The sequence below is a fragment of the Protopterus annectens genome, chromosome 5.part0, assembly GCF_019279795.1.
Source record: "Protopterus annectens isolate FY-2018-M chromosome 5.part0, PAN1.0, whole genome shotgun sequence".
Classification (NCBI taxonomy): domain Eukaryota; kingdom Metazoa; phylum Chordata; order Ceratodontiformes; family Protopteridae; genus Protopterus; species Protopterus annectens.
In genome coordinates this window covers 1824497642-1824517161 of record NC_056735.1, presented here as the reverse complement: position 1 = coordinate 1824517161, position 19520 = coordinate 1824497642, and the positions used below count along the sequence as shown (strand labels likewise).

At 36.2% G+C, this 19520-nt stretch overlaps 1 protein-coding gene across 1 annotated transcript in view; it reads left to right on the top strand.

Moving 5' to 3' along the window:
- Positions 1-19520, top strand: part of LOC122801924 (T-cell surface antigen CD2-like) — a 380436-nt gene that overhangs the window by 185611 nt on the left and 175305 nt on the right. The window contains exon 3 of the mRNA XM_044071652.1: positions 3566-3829. Coding sequence (XP_043927587.1) covers positions 3566-3829 — 264 coding nt within the window. The remainder of the gene's footprint in view (positions 1-3565; positions 3830-19520) is intronic.

Below are 19520 nucleotides of genomic sequence, written 5' to 3'. Positions count from 1 at the left end.
TAAGATGAAGTAGAATTGTTTTCTAATCATTCTTTAAATGCATGTTTATATATGAATGATTTAAAATACACAGACAAAGTAATGGTTTTGACTACTTGAGACAGAAGATGAACAAGGATCGTGTACAATTTGTGAAAGACATCATTAGGTTGCTGGTTCAATTCTGTCTTGAAGGGGTTTGACTTTTGGAGGTTGGGTAACAGTTAAGTATTTAGCTCACATGGTGCAGGGTTTGATCCTCACCTTTGAAGGGGAAATTGGCTAGGTTTAAAATGGCTCACAATGGCAGTTAGCCTAGTGTTTACCTATGAACTTGCAAAAGAATGAAAGTCCAGTTTTAAATGTGGAATTAATCCTAAATTGGGGAGGATGGCATAATGGTTAAGATATTTTGGTATAATTGTTAAGATGCTTGCCTTATAAACAAAAAGTACAGGGTTTGATTCTCAGATTTGGGAAATTGGTTTATATCTATACTTTCCCTTGTGAGTCACACACATAAATTAAGTTTTAAGATCTGTGTGGCCTGTTGAGTTAATGCAATTGGCTGTAGGTGAGAGGGGCCTGGGTTCAAAACTTGGCAGAGGTGTTCATTTAGATCTGTGTGGCGTGGTGGTTTAGATCTGTGTGGCATGGTGGTTTAATGCAGTGGGCTGTAAGTGACAGGGGCCAGGGTTCGAAACTTGGCAGAGGTGTTTATTTATTAATGGGAAGCTGGCATAATGGTATCTACCTTAGACACAAGGTGCAGGGTTTGATTCTCACATGGGGTTATTGTCTAGGCTTAAAATGGCCCACAAGGGCCATTAGTCTACTACTAATCTATAAACCTATGTGTGAAACAGCTGTTTCAATGCCTCTTGTTAAACTCAGGATGGTAGTGCTACTGAATCCTTCCTGTATAATTTTGAGTCAGAGGGAAATACTTCTAGAACCATTTAAAATATCACCAAAGGAGCAGTCTCAAAACAGCAACCTTTGGCAAGTGTGAATGTTCAAAACTGCTTGCATAATTACATTTATAGCTGCTAAATAAAATAGGAACCATTAAATTACAGCAATTATTTTTGCAGTTTCTCATTTGTAGGCAGACAGTCCAAATGTGTAGCTGCTAGATATAAATAATGCTTGTGTGATGTCCATCATAAGAGCATGATGCCAGACATCAGAACCTTGTTGTGTCTTACTTAAAGAAAAGAAAACCAATAGAAAGTAAAATAAATAGAAAGCAACCCCTGACAGTAGTGTGAAACTGCCCTGCAGCCTCAAGAATGGGTCAGGTATAGCCTGGGGGGGGGGGGGTTGAGGTGATCCAGCAGACTCAGTGATTGAGCACAGGAACCAAGGGTATCTAATGGTTATCGGTGACAGCCAAAAAGAGAAATAAAAATGAATGGATTGTATCTGTTTGGTATAAAGTGGTATGGTGATCTACCTGGAGTGACTAGATATCCCCTTTAGAAATAAACAGGCAAAATAATATGCTTTTTGACTTTGACAGATACATACTGGTGAAAGTGTCAATTGTTTACCATTATCTTTAGAGCTTTAATGTTTCTATCATTTGCCAGTTTAGTTTGTAGTTAGTTAGTTACTGAAGCTTGATGATGCCTTATTTACTCACAATAAAGGTAAGGTCAATACAGGTTAATCTGGGATCTGTTTTTTTACGTCTTTTAAATATCATTATAGGCGTTGTATAAGCTAGACCAGGTGTGTTGCGTCTGTTGCATCAGAAATATTAAGAAAATATTTTTATACAAACTTGAATTGTGTGTATAGCCTGTAGTTTTATGTGTAAAGTTATGAAGCAGAAAGCCAAGTTCGTCTGGAAGATACATTCAAAAGTGTATGCTCAAATTAATAAAGAAGTGTGCAAATTGTGGAAACTGCTGTTAGTTTTCCCATCTCTGACAATAGATCAGTGCAAAAAAGATAGCATAATTATTCCAGTGAGTAGGTTTATGATTTTTTCTTTTCACTGTTTTGGTAACATTTATATGTATATAATTTAGGGAAGTTCACCAGGAGAACAAGGGAGAGGACACAAGCTCTTTGTGTTGTTTTCATCATATAGTTCAAAGTAAGAAAAAAATGAGCTGCCAGCTGTTTCTATTAGAAATCCTTTGCTAGGCTATTGATTATAGTTTGCTCATTGTCTTGCCTCAAGATTTGTTTTGCTCTTTCTTTTGAAAGATTTGCTTTTTAATAGAAAAATGACAACTCTTGTCAGCAGCTTTCTACTTACGTGTACATTAATGTTTTTCTCAAGTTCTTGCCTTCTCATTTGAATATCAGTTTGTTTCATTGTCTTCTCACTTAAAAGGAGATTTTTTAAGAACATCTACAGACCTCTTTCATATCTTCCCATGTGACAAGATTTTCGATATTTGATGTTGGAACATTGTAGAAAACGTTCTCCAAAACAGTGTCTTTCAAACTGTCTGAAACAATCACTATGTTTTTACAAAAGTTTTCTTTGAGGAGTCCTGAGCTTGAGTTAATCTTGATTTCTTACACTGATGTGTTTTTTTCAGGAAACTTAAATGCAGAAATATCACTTAAGACTATTTTTTATCTAAAATGTTTGAAGGTAGGGACTAGCCTTAATTTCTACATTTTTCATAAAGAAAAACTATAGTATGTTGCCATATCATTTGTTGATTTTGAAGAGCTGCATCTTTTGTATAACTGTCCTGTAATTTTGTAGAAGGGATCCCAGGAAATCTTTGATTAATTTAACAGGAAAACCTCAACATTGAAATGAACTCCTTATACTCAAGTGACCTTAGAATCTTGGCTTATATTTTTTGTGCGAAGCTGCTTCACACACTTAAGTGAATGCTACAAACACCGATTCTTCTCCTGTTACATCAGAAGATGTGATAAGCAGTAGTGTTACCAGTGCTGATTCATCTCAATATGTTTAAGTATGTGCATAATCAATCCTAAATAAATGACACGGAACTTTGTACATACAGTTTGCATTGATAACAGATTAAGTAAAATGGCACTAAGTGTTGTTAAATAAGGTATGGTAAAATGCGAACCTAGTGATAGGTATATAGTTAATTTCTTGCTCATTTTTATTGATCTGTTGCTTTATATACTTAATTTAGCTACATATTTATTTATGATTGTTCTGCATTTCTGTTGCTTAGGCATAGTTTATTTTCAGGGGAGACTCAAGATGGTATTCTTACTGCTACACATAATTTGGACATGACTACAGTAAAATTCTGATAATATTTGCAGTAGGTGGGTGTTTTGAGATCTTTTACATCTGTATGTATTATCAACAACTTACACAGATGACAGCTCTGGAGTACAATACCCTGCCCCAGTGCTGCACCACAACTTAACATGAATCCAAGCATCTGCTGTGGGAAAAGAACTCACAGCCTTCTTATCTTACCAGAAACAAGAAGAAGGGTCTACCTACTGAGCTTGTGTCTGTCCGTTATTCTTTTCTCTTTTCTTTTATTTCAGATGAATATCTGAATATTGTAGATGGGACTCCTTTAGCAAACATCCATATTTATTTTGTCTGTTTTTTTTTCTCCAGATCCAATTTCAGAACCATGGATAGCCCAGAATTGTTCATCAGATGGAGCAGTTGAATTATCTTGCAGAGTTAACGCTGGAACAAATATTTCCTTCAGCTGGAGTCTTGATGAATGCCCACTAGAAAATGATATAGCTGATTTCAGTAATGATTATGCAACTGTCACCTTAAAGGAGTCAGTTTCAGGACAATTCACCTGTAGTGTTCGGAACCAGTTGTATGAACAACACAGCAATCACACAAGGATTACTATTAACTGTACAGGTAAATACATGCACTAAGAATAACTTCATACATGCTTCATACATGAAAATGATATGTAAGGTAGACTGAATCACTGTAAGACTGTTTAATTCTGAAGTGTGTATGTTATTGTATGCTTATAAATAAGTGTATGTACATGTGTGTGTGCACATGCATACATGTGTGTATGTGTTTGTGTGTGTTTGTGAGATGCTTGCTCCCTACAAAAAGAAAATTTGATTTTGTGTTTTATGAACATGAGTATATTGCTGATTTGAGCAGCAACCCCCCAAAAATTTAGAAGTCTTGAAGTTAAACAATTGTGTTGTTAAAACAGTATGTTTTGTAATTATCTAAAATAAATACTGACTAAAGTACACAGCTAGGAAGATTATATTCTCTAATGACATATTGACTATTGTTTCCTTATATATTGTATCAAGTATATAACACAAACTCAGACATAGTAACAGTTTATATTTGCCAGATAACTGTGTCGCTAACAAAGCAACTAGTCCTTGAATCATTTAATATATCATGTTGCGGTACCGCATGGGATTCAGAGATGTGCTAGTCTGCAGTTCAAGCACTGTGTCGTAATGATTCAGATGAATGGTTTGCCGAGACACCCTTTGGAATATATTAGGTAGGCAGAGGTTTACAGGACACAAACCACAAAAAAACTGAGCCATGTAGTGAAGCCAGGTAACTATGAGAACAAGGTCCAGCATAAATGACATGGTAAGGTTTACATAAAAAAATAGTGCTATGAAGATACACATCTGGCTGACATGTATCTTCTATAGCTATACAGAAAAGGTGACAATAGATCTGTGGCCTTAAAATACCACAGAATACAAGATGGACAAGAATATGAGATGGTGCACACCTAAAACCCCCTAAAAAACAATTACCTGATATAGCATAACCAGTTTGATATAAATATATCATGAGTGGTGGTCTGTCAGTACAAGCATCAAGAACCAGATAACCAATCATGACAATCATGAAGTGCACAGTAAAGGATGACACAGACAATGAATGCTACATCATTCATACTGGTTATGACAGTCTGGATACACCTGTACATCCAATAAAATTTTATCATTTTACAATACAGGAACGTTTATGTCCAAGAGATGTTACCCACATAGGTAGTCTGTAACTGACAGCTATGGAAGTAATTGATATGACTGTAGAATACTGGAATGAACTGGAAGAAATTGTACTGGAATTAATGTCTTTATTTGATAATTACCCAGAACTGTGTTGTACAGGTGCCAATCTTTCCTTTATGGGTTAGATCTTCTTGTACCTTTCAGAATAAAGTTTGCATACACTGTAGCTCAGTTAAGAATGTTTTATTATGTACAGTGGAGGCAGATGTATTGAAATCAAATCTTAAAGTCTGTAACTACTGCACTCACTATACTGTCTGTAAATTCTGTACTCAGAATGTAACAGTACTGATAATGTCCATAGTTTCTGCACTCATATTCTGATAATTATGGCCGTAGCTTCTGCACTCACAGTTAAATCTTCTCAAATAATATCATAAATATTCTTGAATGCTGGATATTTGATTTGACTTCTGCACTCACTCTCAAATGTCTACATCAGACTTATGAGGACTGTACTACAATGACTTTCTGCATATTAGTCCAAACAAACTAACTGTGTCTGAAGTATCTCCTAATAATACCAAAACCTTGTAAATTTCCACATGCCTCCTTAACCTTGGTTTCCAAGTTTTGTGCCATACAAACTTTGTACTCAATGTATTGCACATTCTGTTCTTATCAATATTCTTGACTGAAGGTTATTTTCACTGACTGAAGGTTATTTTCACTGACTGAAAGTGCATTCAGAGAAATTGTATGCAAACTATGAAGGATTGCTTTAATATGGCTGCATTTCTAGACTTATGCACAAAGAATGCTCTAGTTTTGTCTAACAAAATACATTTAAATGAAACCTGATCTTACATAGTGTAAGCCTAGTCATCTGGGAAATAAAGCAACATAGCTAATTAAGCATCTTTCTGATGTAGGAAAGGTGCTTAACAGAATTGTATTAAGTTCATTTTAGCAATTTTAAGCTCTGTGCTCTTAACAGAGCATAACAACAGCTACTACAGAACAATACCAAAAGCATTTTTACATGTTTAAAAGCTGTTGAACACTTCACTGTCTTACATGACTACACACACACAAATACACACACATGTGGCAAAGTGAAGGGTCGCACTGCTTTTGAAGTTATTTGCCTATTACAGGGACACTTTGCCTCTGCCCACTAAGTGTTTAATGGCTGTCAAAGCTGTAGAACACTTTGTGATTCCTTACAGTGCATATAGGGCAAATAAAGTTGATTGTACCACACAGAATTATGATTTGGTCTTACTATTCATAATTCAATGTATATGTGTTCTTAACATGGATGTCAGAATTCACTTCTCAAGCTTCTCTTTGCTTCATTCTTAAGGTGAATTTCTTGAAATCCATACCTTAAACACATAACAGATTGATTATGATGGAGACCTAATAATCCTTTATAAGAGCAGCATTAACAATAATATAGGGTCTATGGTTAATTGTTGAAGACAATATCCATCGAGCATCTTTTAAGCTAACACTAATTATTGAATGTGTTTTTTATCATATAGGCTCATCATAAATCCATTCATCGAATACTCATAGTAGACCATCTACGAAGGAAGTAGCACAACAGGAAGATTACAGTAACACTGGACATTCACTATGTGGGGGGGCTGCATTCCCACATCCCCCTAGTTATATATACCAACTCCGAGATCGCACTATGGTGGGGAAATGGCAGGTTTGCTATCCTGTACTGAAGATGGCCAACTATGAGTATTCGATGAATGGATTTATGACGATCAGCCAATATGACAAAAAGTACGTTCAATGGTTAGCATTCACTTAAAACCCATTCAATGAATATTGTCTTCAATGATTAACTATAGACCCATACATAATTGTTCTTGTACTGTCCCATTTTCTGAATCTTGTGTGAATTATACAAATAGGTGTGAAATTCATACATGTAGATTTTCATACTGATGTTAACATAGCTGTCTAAGTTATAGCTCATTTATATACAGTGAGGACTAACAGAGACATTGGCTGTTCCACAACATCTTAGCTAAGGCAATAAAGTGATTCAGAAACATTCAGTTCTGATAAAACATCATTAATAAACAAGACAGCATAGCAAAACATGTGATGGAAATCAGCCAGCATTTATGTTGGAATGATATTCATTGAGTAATTTTTAACAAGGTACAATAGAAGTGTGAGCTATACTGTCTGCAGCTGTTACACTGCAATTCCCGTCACCTATGCAAATAGTAATGGCTAATCAACCTGGCACCTTTGTACATGTTTTGTGTGATAATGTCGGATGCACTGTGCTAGCAGATAATGCACTCTACCATTTAGTCTGTACTGCTTTCAACAGGACAACTGCTATATTGTATGCATCACTGTGATCTGCGTAGTTCTGTCGCTTGTGCACTGTTGTGGCACATATGTCTGTACCAGACATTATTGCTTTTCCATTACTAACCTGCATTGGGCTTAATGTCCATGGGGAAAGACGTCCACCTCCACCATCTTCCTGTTCAATGAATTCACCCTCATCTTCGACTAAATGTTTTAAGGTGGTAGTGGCTGGAGTTAGACCAGTTGCCTGAGCATTACCTATACATCCTGCCTTCTGGCAACCATATTGTGCAGCATGGCACACAAAGCAACAACCTTGCTAAACTTGTCAGTAGCACATTTCTGTTCCCCTTCCTAGGTGTCAAGGCACATGTGTTGTTATGCGGATGCCACACTGGTGTCATCAGCTATGGTTCATGGTTGTATTCTGCATCACAAAGAAGGCACGACATTTTTGGGGAGGAAGTTACTACACATCAGGTACTCATACACTCTTTTCTGTATTACTAGGCATTCTGATTCCTACAGTTGCCAATTAGCTAGTCATGCTGAGAGTGTGGTGAAGGTGACAGAAATGCAATATGACTCATGCATACTGCTACCATACCAAATGAAAAGCATTATTACACATCCATTTGTACTACAGAGCATCTGGCAAGTCAAAGAATCATTGTATTTCCTGTCAAAGTACAAACCTCTGCAAGGACCTGCTGATGCCTTAATTATAAAGTGTTCAATCAACAGCACTCAAGGCTGAAGGGAGTAGAAAGTCAGTGAAGTCACCCATAGTGGTGATGATCTCATTTAGACTCTTAACATTCTGAGATCCTCTACATGCTGTATCAACACATCAATGAACTTGTCTTTTATCCATGATCTGAATTTCTGTGAGATTCACAGTCTATCCTTTTTGGATACCAGAAATTTTGTATGACCAACATGGTTAAAGTAATATACATGTCCAATGTTCTGGTTCATTTATGAAATCATGGACATCTTTGTAGAAGTTGCCACAAAGCTAGTCTTGGTGTCTTTAGATTCTGCACTACTTGGTTTAGGCAAACCCATCCCGCTGTGAATGCTATAGTTTCTACTGCACACATTGATAGTTTTATATGTGTTGTGCAAATTTGTATTTACTTATTTTCCTGAACGGTGTACATGTGTGATGTTTCTGAATTGTAACAACTGAGTTTTTTGCCCATTTGCATACATTAGCATTCTACTCAAAAGCACTACATTCTTCACAGCCCTTACCCATGCAGGAATTTTCAGTGAAGCACCAGTACCTTGTATATGTCATGATGAACCATAAAGCTGGAACTTACATACCATACAGATTGTTTATGAATCATGTCCATGAATGTCTCAGTGATCCATCTATGCACAACCCACTTTTTCCTATCTTTGCACATGGGATCAATGTGTCACTTCACCAGTGACAATCATCTAGAGACAATTTTTACACCACCAGATAGCTAGCTCTGCCGTGGTAGTTCTTCCACACCATACTCTCACACCTATGACCAATTAAGAGTGTCCAATCCACCTACTACATGACTTTGGAATGTGAGAGGAAACTACAGCACTCAGAGGAAACCCATGTCAATACAAGGAAGACCTGCAGACTCTACACAGAATGCACCCTAGCCAAGAATGATAAAAAGTTCCAGGATGCACGAAAAATACTAGTAACCAAAAGTAATGCACCCAGTAGCCATGAAGGAAAACTCCACTTTATTTGAATCAAACACCAGCAAAATCCATTAGTTGTTAAGTGCTTTCATCATAGACAATGACTTCATCAGAACAAGGATAATTCACATGCTTGAAGAGGTCTATATATACTTATAGCCTTACAGACACCACAGTCATAGTGGTAACGCTTCACCCAAAAAGGAGTTTACCTTGATAGCTACTGGGTGCATTACTTTTGGTACCCTGACCAAGAATCCAAACAAGGAACCTCTTACTGTTAGGCGACAACACTACCCACTGTGCTGCCCAATGTCTCAGTGATCATAAGAAGCTAAATATAAATATTGTATAGCAAACAAAATATGTATTACAATATATAATTATAACTTCTTATAACAAAACTTACAGTTCATAAAAGCATATTACAGTAAATATGTACCTTTAATTCTTTGCTGAACATCACTATTTTACCGTACTAATTGTTTTAATGAAGTGCATTCATTTAGATCATTACCCAAGTTTGAGCCTAGATAATGTTTCCACTGTATGTTTTCAGTAGCATCTAATTTTTCCCTACTGCTACGTCTACTTTTGCATGCATCACTCATTTTTATTGTTTTTTTCTTCTGAAACTTAGCTGCCTTTTAGATGTTTCTGCACAATACTGTTCAGATGCACATACAGTCAATTAAACATTACTAGAAGCATATGTGGTGTAGGTATGTTAAAGAAAAAACTATAATTTTCTCTCTCATTCCCTGTAGTACACAAAGTCCATAATATATAACAATAACTATTATCATTAAGAAATGTTTTACTGATGAATCAGTGGATAAAGTAAGTGCTGTACCATTTTTCTGTCAGTTGGTCAACTAACACAAATGTCAACATCCTGATGGTAAATCACTCTATATCAAAAATGGAAACAACTTCCTAATACACTTGCAAAGAGGTGCCTCTCAGCACATTCAAATATGTCTTAAAAAAAGCCCAACATTCCCCCATACCCCCTGCTAATCATACCTTTCAATTGTCCAGTTTTTCACAGAATGTCCAGATTTTTTTGTGTCATTATTTGGGTCTGTTCCTCATAACATTTGTGATTTTCTGGCAAATCACTGAGATGACTTGAGGACTGAAGTCACCAAATAATGACATACATGTATGCTTTAAACTTCATATCCTTCAGAAAAAAATTAATGCTAAGACATATCCTTTTATTCTAGAAACTTTCTAAGTTTATAAAAGTAATAATTCAAATCTGTCTCTATTTTTGGGCCTTTGTCCCCCCATTATAGGTTTGCAGGTTCATAGATTCATAGGTGTTTACTAGGCCACAAGGGCCTTTTAAAGCCTAGCCATGCGGTGCATCCCAAATCTCTGACGAGTTCTGGTACTCTTGATAAGTGTAAGCATGGGCCTGGGAGATGAATCTAGTTTTGTCCATATTTTCTGTACTAAGAGGTTGAGTGGTATGCTGCTAATTATATAAAATAGCTCCAATATTGCACAATCCCAGGGGAAAGGGACTATTCCCCTACCTGGAGACTGGTGATCTCGCACACCAGTCAGCTATCTGTATAGTTGACCAAATGTGGATGATTAAACAGATGTTGACCAAGCTCCCTGTCGACCAAAACAACCAAAACAACAGAACCTGCTGTACCATATTTTAGCACTCATGTAGAACAAACAAAGGGCAGGAGTAGTTCCAAAGGATGATTGCCTCATAGACAGAATGTTATTGCAATTGTGTATTTATTTTATTTTACCTCCTTATAGACCAGGTACACCTACTGGACACAACTGTCCCTTTTCAGGGCTTACCCAGGAGCACTGTCTGGTTATGTGAGTTGTTCAGAATTACAAAGCAGACAAATGAAGGTAGAAAGTACCAAACCCTATATTCTGGGCACATAAAGCAGTTCATTAACAGCTCAGAGTTTTGGTCCTCTGCACTAAATGCCAGTTCTAGAGTAAATTGCTTCATAGAGACCACCTGATTTCATACCAGAACAAATTTCAACTTGAGACTATTTACCTTTAGTAACACCAGAAGGAATATAGTGTTGCAGATGGTAGAGACAGAATAGGTCCCACCTCATGAAGTTAACTGAATCTTGGGCCTGGCCACCCCCAAGAAATTATCAACATTAAAACTTTGCAGTTTGGCAGTAACAGAAGAAATATCAAGAGGCAAACCAGGTCTGAAATTTTGATTGCCAACAACTGATTGTTTCATATATGCTTTAATGTTGAATCCAAGAGGGCTGTTTAGAATGACCAAGACTTTATTTGAAATGTAGCTGGAGAATATTTAAATATTATTGAGTGATGGTGAGATATAATATGAAAAATTGCCTCTGCATCGATGCAGAAAATGTATGTAGCCTGCTCAATTTAAAAATCATATAAGAATATAGGATTGTTTCTTGTCATATTTAATAAAGATTAAAATGCAAGTACTGACACAGTTCTAGTACAATGCCTTAAAGGGAGGTATACAAACATTACCATCAAAGTCTGGGTAACCTAAATTACTATAAACTATAAAGGGATAGCTACATTTCAAAATACAGTATCTAATTTAGCGATGTAAGAAAATCTGCCTCTATTAAGAATAGGAAGTGTATGAGGTAGCTAAAATAAGCATGGCAAATATTAATATCTAATATATTATTCTCTTGTGAGAGATAAACAATGACTGGTCTAAGTCATCTAAGTCATAAAATGTTTCATTTTTCATAAGGTTATTCAGCACCCTAACATGACTCATATTTAAAAGTTAGATACCAGTGGAAAGGATCTGTGTCCAGTCATGTTTGTAGACAGAAAATACAACAAATGTCAGTGGTTTCTAGAACAAAGGTAAGACAGTCAATCAGAAACTTAAAAGAAAACTCTAATCCAAATAAATCAGCAGTTTAACAGGGTATTTACCACAACAGAAGAAATGTGATTACTATTCTTGATTCCTCTTATCAGGGATTGTAAAATGAGATTAAAAAGAGAAGGGAGATAACAGGCATCCTCGTTCTGTTCCTGGACCAAGTGGAAAGTTTGAAGAAAACACCCCATTGGGTCTAATCTTGGATGGAGTACAATATGATTCTTTAATGCAATTAATAAACCAAGCAGAGATCCCATGATCTCAAAAACAATGAGTAAGAACATCAAGTACCATGATCAAAAGCTTTTTCTATATCAAGTTACTCTAATGCCCATGGGCCTGGTAGACATTTTGTCTTGATCAGGATATACATAGAACAACAGACTTGAACAGAGAGATTACATCTCTAAATGAAACCAGTTTGTTAGACCCTTGACAGTTTTTAATACCTTTTCCAAATATAGGATGGAATTTTAGGAGGAAGATATGTTTTCCTAACTTATGTGTTACTATTAAAGAAACCTCTGAAAATTATATGAATGCTAATATTGTGCATATGAAATTTTATGGAAGAAAAGATTCAAAAGGGGGGGTAAGTATGTAAATTGCTTTTTAAATATCGCCACTGTGGCCCATGCCTTGCCACATTGCCTGGACTTAATTGCTTATTTGTTTTTAATATACTGAGATATTCATAAGGGTCTGCTTTGAAACATCGAGACCCAGTTAACTGAATGTCATAATTCTGAGATGAAAATCGCAAAAACAAAATTACCGAACAGTGAAGTTTTCACAGGGTAAGCGACCACTTGTCCAATATGCCCTATTCTCCATTATAGGGCGATCCTGGAGTTGGTATATATAGTTAGGGGGTGTGTGGCAGGCACAGGCCCCCACATTGGGGGTGTGAGGGCATGACCCCCCCACCTAGGTGGGTTTTACTTACCTCGGTTCATGTTTCTTGTAAGTCTGAGCAAGTGTTTACTTACCCTGGGAAAACTTCGCCATTCGGTATTTCCATTTTCATGATTTTCATTTCGGGAATATGATGTTTGGTTAACTGGAACTCGATGTTTCAAAGTAGATCCATTCATGCAACATGTCAGTGTTATCTTTAGATAAAATAGGTACTTCAGAAGATAAGACACACTTTCCCATTTATGCTTCATGACTAATTAATTTAGAGCAGTATATAGCTTTTGCAATATTTAGCAGATTTCTCCTAATAGCACTGGGGGATTCATTATTGATAACTGCTTGTAATTTCCTGAACACACAATTATTCTAAATTAAAATGAATAAATATTGGGAGGTCATAAACTCAGAATGGTGACATTCCCAAGGTTATAGAAAACACAAAACCATTTTTGTATAGGGGCAATCCTTCTACCCCCTGATCTCTATATATACTAACTGTGAAATCATATGAACTAAGACAAAAAGGGAAAATGTAGAAAACAAACACACAATTTACATCTTCCCTCTTGTCCAAGCCCCACAAAATACAAACAAGTACACAAAGTGTGACCTAGCCAGCACTGATACACTCAAACATCAATGACAAGAAACAGAAAATCTTTCTATTTTTGACATTTTGGTGCACACAGACACACACAGAAACACACACACACACACACACACACACACACACACATACACACACACACACACACACACACACACACACACACACACACACACACACACAGAACTCTACAAAGCATACCTTTCCCACCTCTGGGATAGATGAGTTGCTTATCTCAACAAATTATTTTAAAAAAGAAGACATTGCAGTTTCAATACTCATAGTTCAGTAACTTAAAAAACACCTTGCTGAACGTTTTTCCATCCCCTATATAATGTTTTATATTTAATAATGTTGAATTCCATTGATTACATTTTAGGCACATCATATTGTCCTTTCAGGTTCAGTTCAATCCTGTTAATGAGTGAAGGAAACGGTTCTTACATTTCTTGCATTTCTTCTAATACAGTTCTAGTTTCTAAATTGTTGGACTGCTGGTAATCTTAAATATTTTCCAGTCAGTACAGCCAACTATTTAGTGTCTGTTTAGTGTTGTCAGCATCATCAATGCATCACAAGTCTGAAGATTTAAATAATCCTGAGTATTCATACTGTTTTATTGGAAAAAAAAGAAGTCTTAGAAGAATCCCTATCAATAGAGCCTAATGAGATTTCAAGAGGTACAGGAAGGTAGTCAGGCAGTCTTCAAGGTCAGTATTGAAGAGATGAAAAATTCAGAGAACTAGAAGAAATCCAGTCAAGAATGTATTGTGCACCATGTGGTTTGAAAAGTATATTAATTAAGTTTATTATAAAAGGATCTCCACGAGTCATCCAGGCTAAATATTCTCATAAACTCAGATATGTATTGAAATGTCAAGTCTCAAAAAATCAGAGCTCAGACTATCATACCTCAAATGATTAAACACCAGTACATCACAAACACATAAGATTGTATCATAGCAAATCCCTGCTCCTTCAATCTCTAAATATACTACTTTAAAAGTTGAACAAACTTAGTGAAATGGGAAAAGTAAACAAAACAGAACTTATCTTTACACCTTTATCTGTATTTCCCATCTTAATAATATTAAAATCACATGTGTAACAAAGAAACAGTTGATGCAATGATAAATCAACAATTCAAAACTTCACTAAAAGAGACATGACATTTAAAGTGTCAACACAGTGTTTCCCTGACATATCATCATGCTGTACATAAATCCATGTACGCTTCTACTTTCCTAAAGTATGTGGCCATTCCGATCTCAGTTCTTTCCAAAACAGGGCTGAGTACAGCACTGTAAGTGCTACAGAATCAGTTCCTTTACACACCTCTAAGTTATGTTTTGTTCCCTAAGGAGAAAAAAAATTATAAAGTCCTTAACAAGACCCTAATGGAATAGCCATCCGTATTATGAAGCATTAGACAATAATGAATCTGCCTTCAGTGTCTCTGTCATCTATGCTGCCTGTCTAGCTATGAGACCTAGCAAGGAAATGATTTTAACACAACTTTTCTGGCTTCTTTTGGCAAAATATTTAAAGGGCCATTCCCTCCATTTTAAAAGATTTTAATCAGCAGCAGTGCCTTAGTTCCTTTGAGAAAACCAAGCATCAGTTTTATGATCTTTTAAGACGTCTGACATGTCAATCTTCCTTTTCTTCATTTAGGCCTTTAAAATTTGCTGAAATAATTTCAATGACAGTCACCCAGGAAATAGAAAAGTATATATCTGTGGTAGGTCCTGAGGAATGCAGGGGTAATAGCAAGTGTAAAATCCCTCTACTAAGCCAAAACAAACTATTTACAATTTATATTATTGTGTTTTTATCATTCTATATATATGAAATTAGAAATAACAATTGTTTAAGAATAGAAAAGGACAATAAATCCAACATCACTTACTCCTCATCCAGATGGGAGACTCACTGGGTAGCTGTGAATAATATCATGGCATGCTCTCAGAATCAGTAATAATACATTTAGAATGCAGAGAATGAAACATTACAACCATCTTGTGACAAAAAAATCGTGCAGTAAGTCTCAGTAGTCAATGTAATATATGATATATGGGGGGGGGGTAGCTTTGATTGGAATTCAGCATCAGATTTAACTTGCATTGCAGAAGAAAAAATACTGAGCAAAAAGTTATGAGCAACATAAAATAATAATGGGAGGATAAGTGAGAATAAGAGAGTGGAGCAAGAGTGAGGAAGCAAGGAGAGTGAGGAGACTGAAGAATGAAGAAGAGGAGTAGGAGCGAGTTGTACTTTAAGTAAAGTGAGAAATGGACAGGGGTATTAAAACACACACACACACACACACACACACACACACACACATGCATACACACACAGGTATACATACATGCATGCATACACACGCGCGCGCGCACAGAGACACACACGCACACAAATACACACGTAGATCTCAACCTCCTAAGATGCCAATGTGGAACACAGGCCATAGCAATATGTGACAAACAGTCAAAATGTGGAACACCCTATTTTCGCACTGCGCAAAAAGCATACCTTCACCATGGCCTTTCAACCAAAATATACGCATGGGCGCTCACACAAATATTCACCCTTGTCATACCTCTTAACTGCCCAGAATTTTGCAGAATGCCCAAATTTTTGTCTCATATTTTTGGCCTGTTCCTCATAAAAATGTGCAGTTTTCTGGCAAATCACACTGGAATAAAATAATAAGATAATGACAGAACAGGGACATTGTTTCATATAGATGGACAGCCTATTCCAGAGAATGGGAATTCTCAAAGATACATATCTGTCTCTCCAACATGTCCTATTTGTGCTGCAAGCAAAATGCGGTTCTTTAGATCTAGTAGTTATTTTGCTGTTTGTTTAGTCGATGTGCAAAAGATTCATCAAAGTGGGGGTTCAGTTTTGTTTTTGGAGACTATGTTACAGTGAGTAACTACATCCATGTATTACCTTTTTGTGTGTGTGTGTGTGTGTGTGTGTGTGTCCATATATATATATATATATATATATATATACACACACACACACACACACACACACACACACACACACACACACACACACACGTAAATATATACGTGCTTGTTGTTGGGGGTGTCTGAGAGGTCCATAGTTTTACATTGCCCACATGCAATGACAGTATATTCCAGTAGGGTTTACAATTAAAAATAATAAAAAAAAAAAACTCAAGACATTTAGCCGTAGTGTCTGAGCTAGGAGGAGTTTGAAATTCAACTAAAAGTAGGGCACTGCTGATAGCTTTACAAAAATTAAAATACTTATATGACATCCTTTCAGCTACCAAAAGACGTACGCCAAAACTCATCCTACATAGCAAACTGACACAAAATCGTCCCATTTTATGCTGCTTATTGTTACATAACAAAAATTAACATCTGTACCCAAACCATTCCCATTCCAAAACTTCCAAAGTTAAGTAAGTCTCGGACCGCTAATTTTTGCAATTGTGCAAGACAGTTATACATTGTGTTATATGGATTATTTATTCTGAAGCTTTTCTCTCTGATACTGTACTGAAAAGGGGCCCTGTTCAGTTTGAACAGACTGGTTAACAAAACTAAACAAAGCTAAACTAAACATGGTTAATAATCTACAATATTGTAGTGCAGCTGCATAATTCAATACTTTTTCTTCTTTACAACCAGTAAAATTTAATTATGAAGAAAATACCACTTACAAAGTAAAAACTGCATATGACATGCAGTCAAAGTGCACTATTCAAATAAATATGCAAGACAGTTAATGGAATAAAACAGCATTTCTCTATCATTCTGAAAAAAGTTTGCAGTTTTCTTTGAATTGCTTTGTCTGCCTCACCAGACCAACATTCAGGCATCATATTACAATCATTGCAATGGGCACTTTCTCTTTAGAATCTATTAATTAAACTAGCACGTTAAAAAACTGCAGATAAGATAAAATCATCTACGTTCATAGACATCCAGACGTCCCAAACCAACATTTCTTAGGTACATCTTTATGAAATACTCATCTACAGCACACCAATCTAAAAATAACACATATTGATGTATTTAAGAAAAAAATAAAGTATAAAGTTAAATGTTTATACTTTGGGCTTAGTTATTATATAACTATATGCTCTGTAACTGACAAGTTTGACTTGCTCTTTGTGCAGCTGTATTTGTGCGTGCGTGAGTGTGTGTGTGTGTGTGTGTGTGTGTGTGTGTGTGTGTGTGTGTGTGTGTGTGTGTGTGTGTGTGTGTGTGTGTGTGTGTGTGTGTGTGTGTGTGTGTGTGTGTGTGTGTGTGTGTGTGTGTACATGTGTATATACACTTTTGCAAATTTGTTTTCAGAATGTGTTACAGAAATGCTGTTTTCTTCCATTAACTGTCTTGCATTCTGTCTGTCGTGCCGTCATCTGTCCAGCCAACCCCAACAGACATTACATGTGATTTCAAAAAGCTGGTGTTGGTATTACAGAATGATAACAACTTTACCAAAACATACTGAGTTGCACTGTTCCTACACAAATGGTCACTTACTTGGGAGCACTCATTGGTTCCCACCCTCAGGAACAGTTGTTTGATTGGTTCATATACTGCAATGGTGATGGGCTGTAATTGCAGAATGCGAACCAATCAAAAACTGTGTAGCACAGCCAACGCTGTTCAGTGCAGAACAGCAAAGTACTTATTTGATTGGTTTGTATACTGTGATGCCGACTGGCAGCAATTGCGCTACACAAACCAATCAAAAGCCATGTAGTGGAGCCAAAGCTGTTCAATGTGGAATAGCGGAACAGTGGATTCACTTATTGTCAAATACGGAGTATTCCACATAATCTGGAGCACTTGGCTGCTCAGCATGCACACAAATACATATACATGTGTGTGCATACCCACACATATATATACACACACACAAATACAAACGTATACACACACAAGCGCGCTCACTCTTGCACACACACACACACAGCTATGGTTTTATGTGTGTGTGTGTGTGTGTGTGTGTGTGTGTGTGTGTGTGTGTGTGTATTGTATATATCAATGTGTGCATGCTCATGTTTGTGAATGTGTGGGGGGAGGGTGAAGGTTGTAACCCTTCATCAAGCACACATGACATACCAATATGCATGAGTATCATTACTTCAAGTAACCCTACAGTTATAGAGTAAAAAGGAAAAAGAGGCAGAGTGAGCAGATGTTCAAATTCCCCTTAGCTCCATAAATATGTAAGTCAAAAAATGTAGCTTAATTGGACTAAAATTTGTGAATATAATTAGAAATAAAGGAAGATTTTGGCAAAGTGACTACCATATGTTTTAGAAAATTAGGGCAATGTGACCACCATATGTTTTGGTGCCAGTTCTTGTCCCAGTGAATGTGGTTCTTTGTTTGTTACTTAAATATTTAAAAAGCAGATAAGAGTGAAAAACAAAGAGAATGGTGGGTGAGACTTGGAGTTATCTCTATAAACTAAAAGGAGTCAAGAGATTGTCATGTTATAGGGTACCCTTGGTCTTTGATGTTTGAAAAGAAAAAAGGAAATAAAGGAAAGAAACAAAAATAGATTCCTTATCAGGCAAACTACCACAGCAACAAAACAAGTCCCTCAAAAGTTATCCTAACTCCCTACTTTTCTTAGGAAAAGAGTGTCTGTAATATGCATAGGAGAAAAAATAACTGAAGAAGGGGGAGGAAGGAGGATGGGGAAGAGGAAAGGCTGGGTATAATAGAAGAGATTTTATTTATTTACTTATGTATGTACGTATGTAAGTATGCATGTACATATGTATATATGTCAGTTTGTTCACCTGGTGAGTGACTTTACTACTGACCTTTTCCAATCATACCCCAGGTACTTAAGGCAATACAGTACTATCTATATAACAATATTTACAATGGGAGTTTAGGATATAACTACAATGGGTATGACATGCAACTCAAATAATATAAAATATGTATGGACAAAAGAATAAAACAAGTGCAATAAACAACTAAACATTTAGCATGTATCGACAATTTAGATTTTAGGGAATAAAATGCATTATATCACATCATTCAGTAATACAGATATTTACAAATGGTTTATTAAAGTATATTGCAAATAGTGGATAGGAATACTATGAATTTTTTTTAC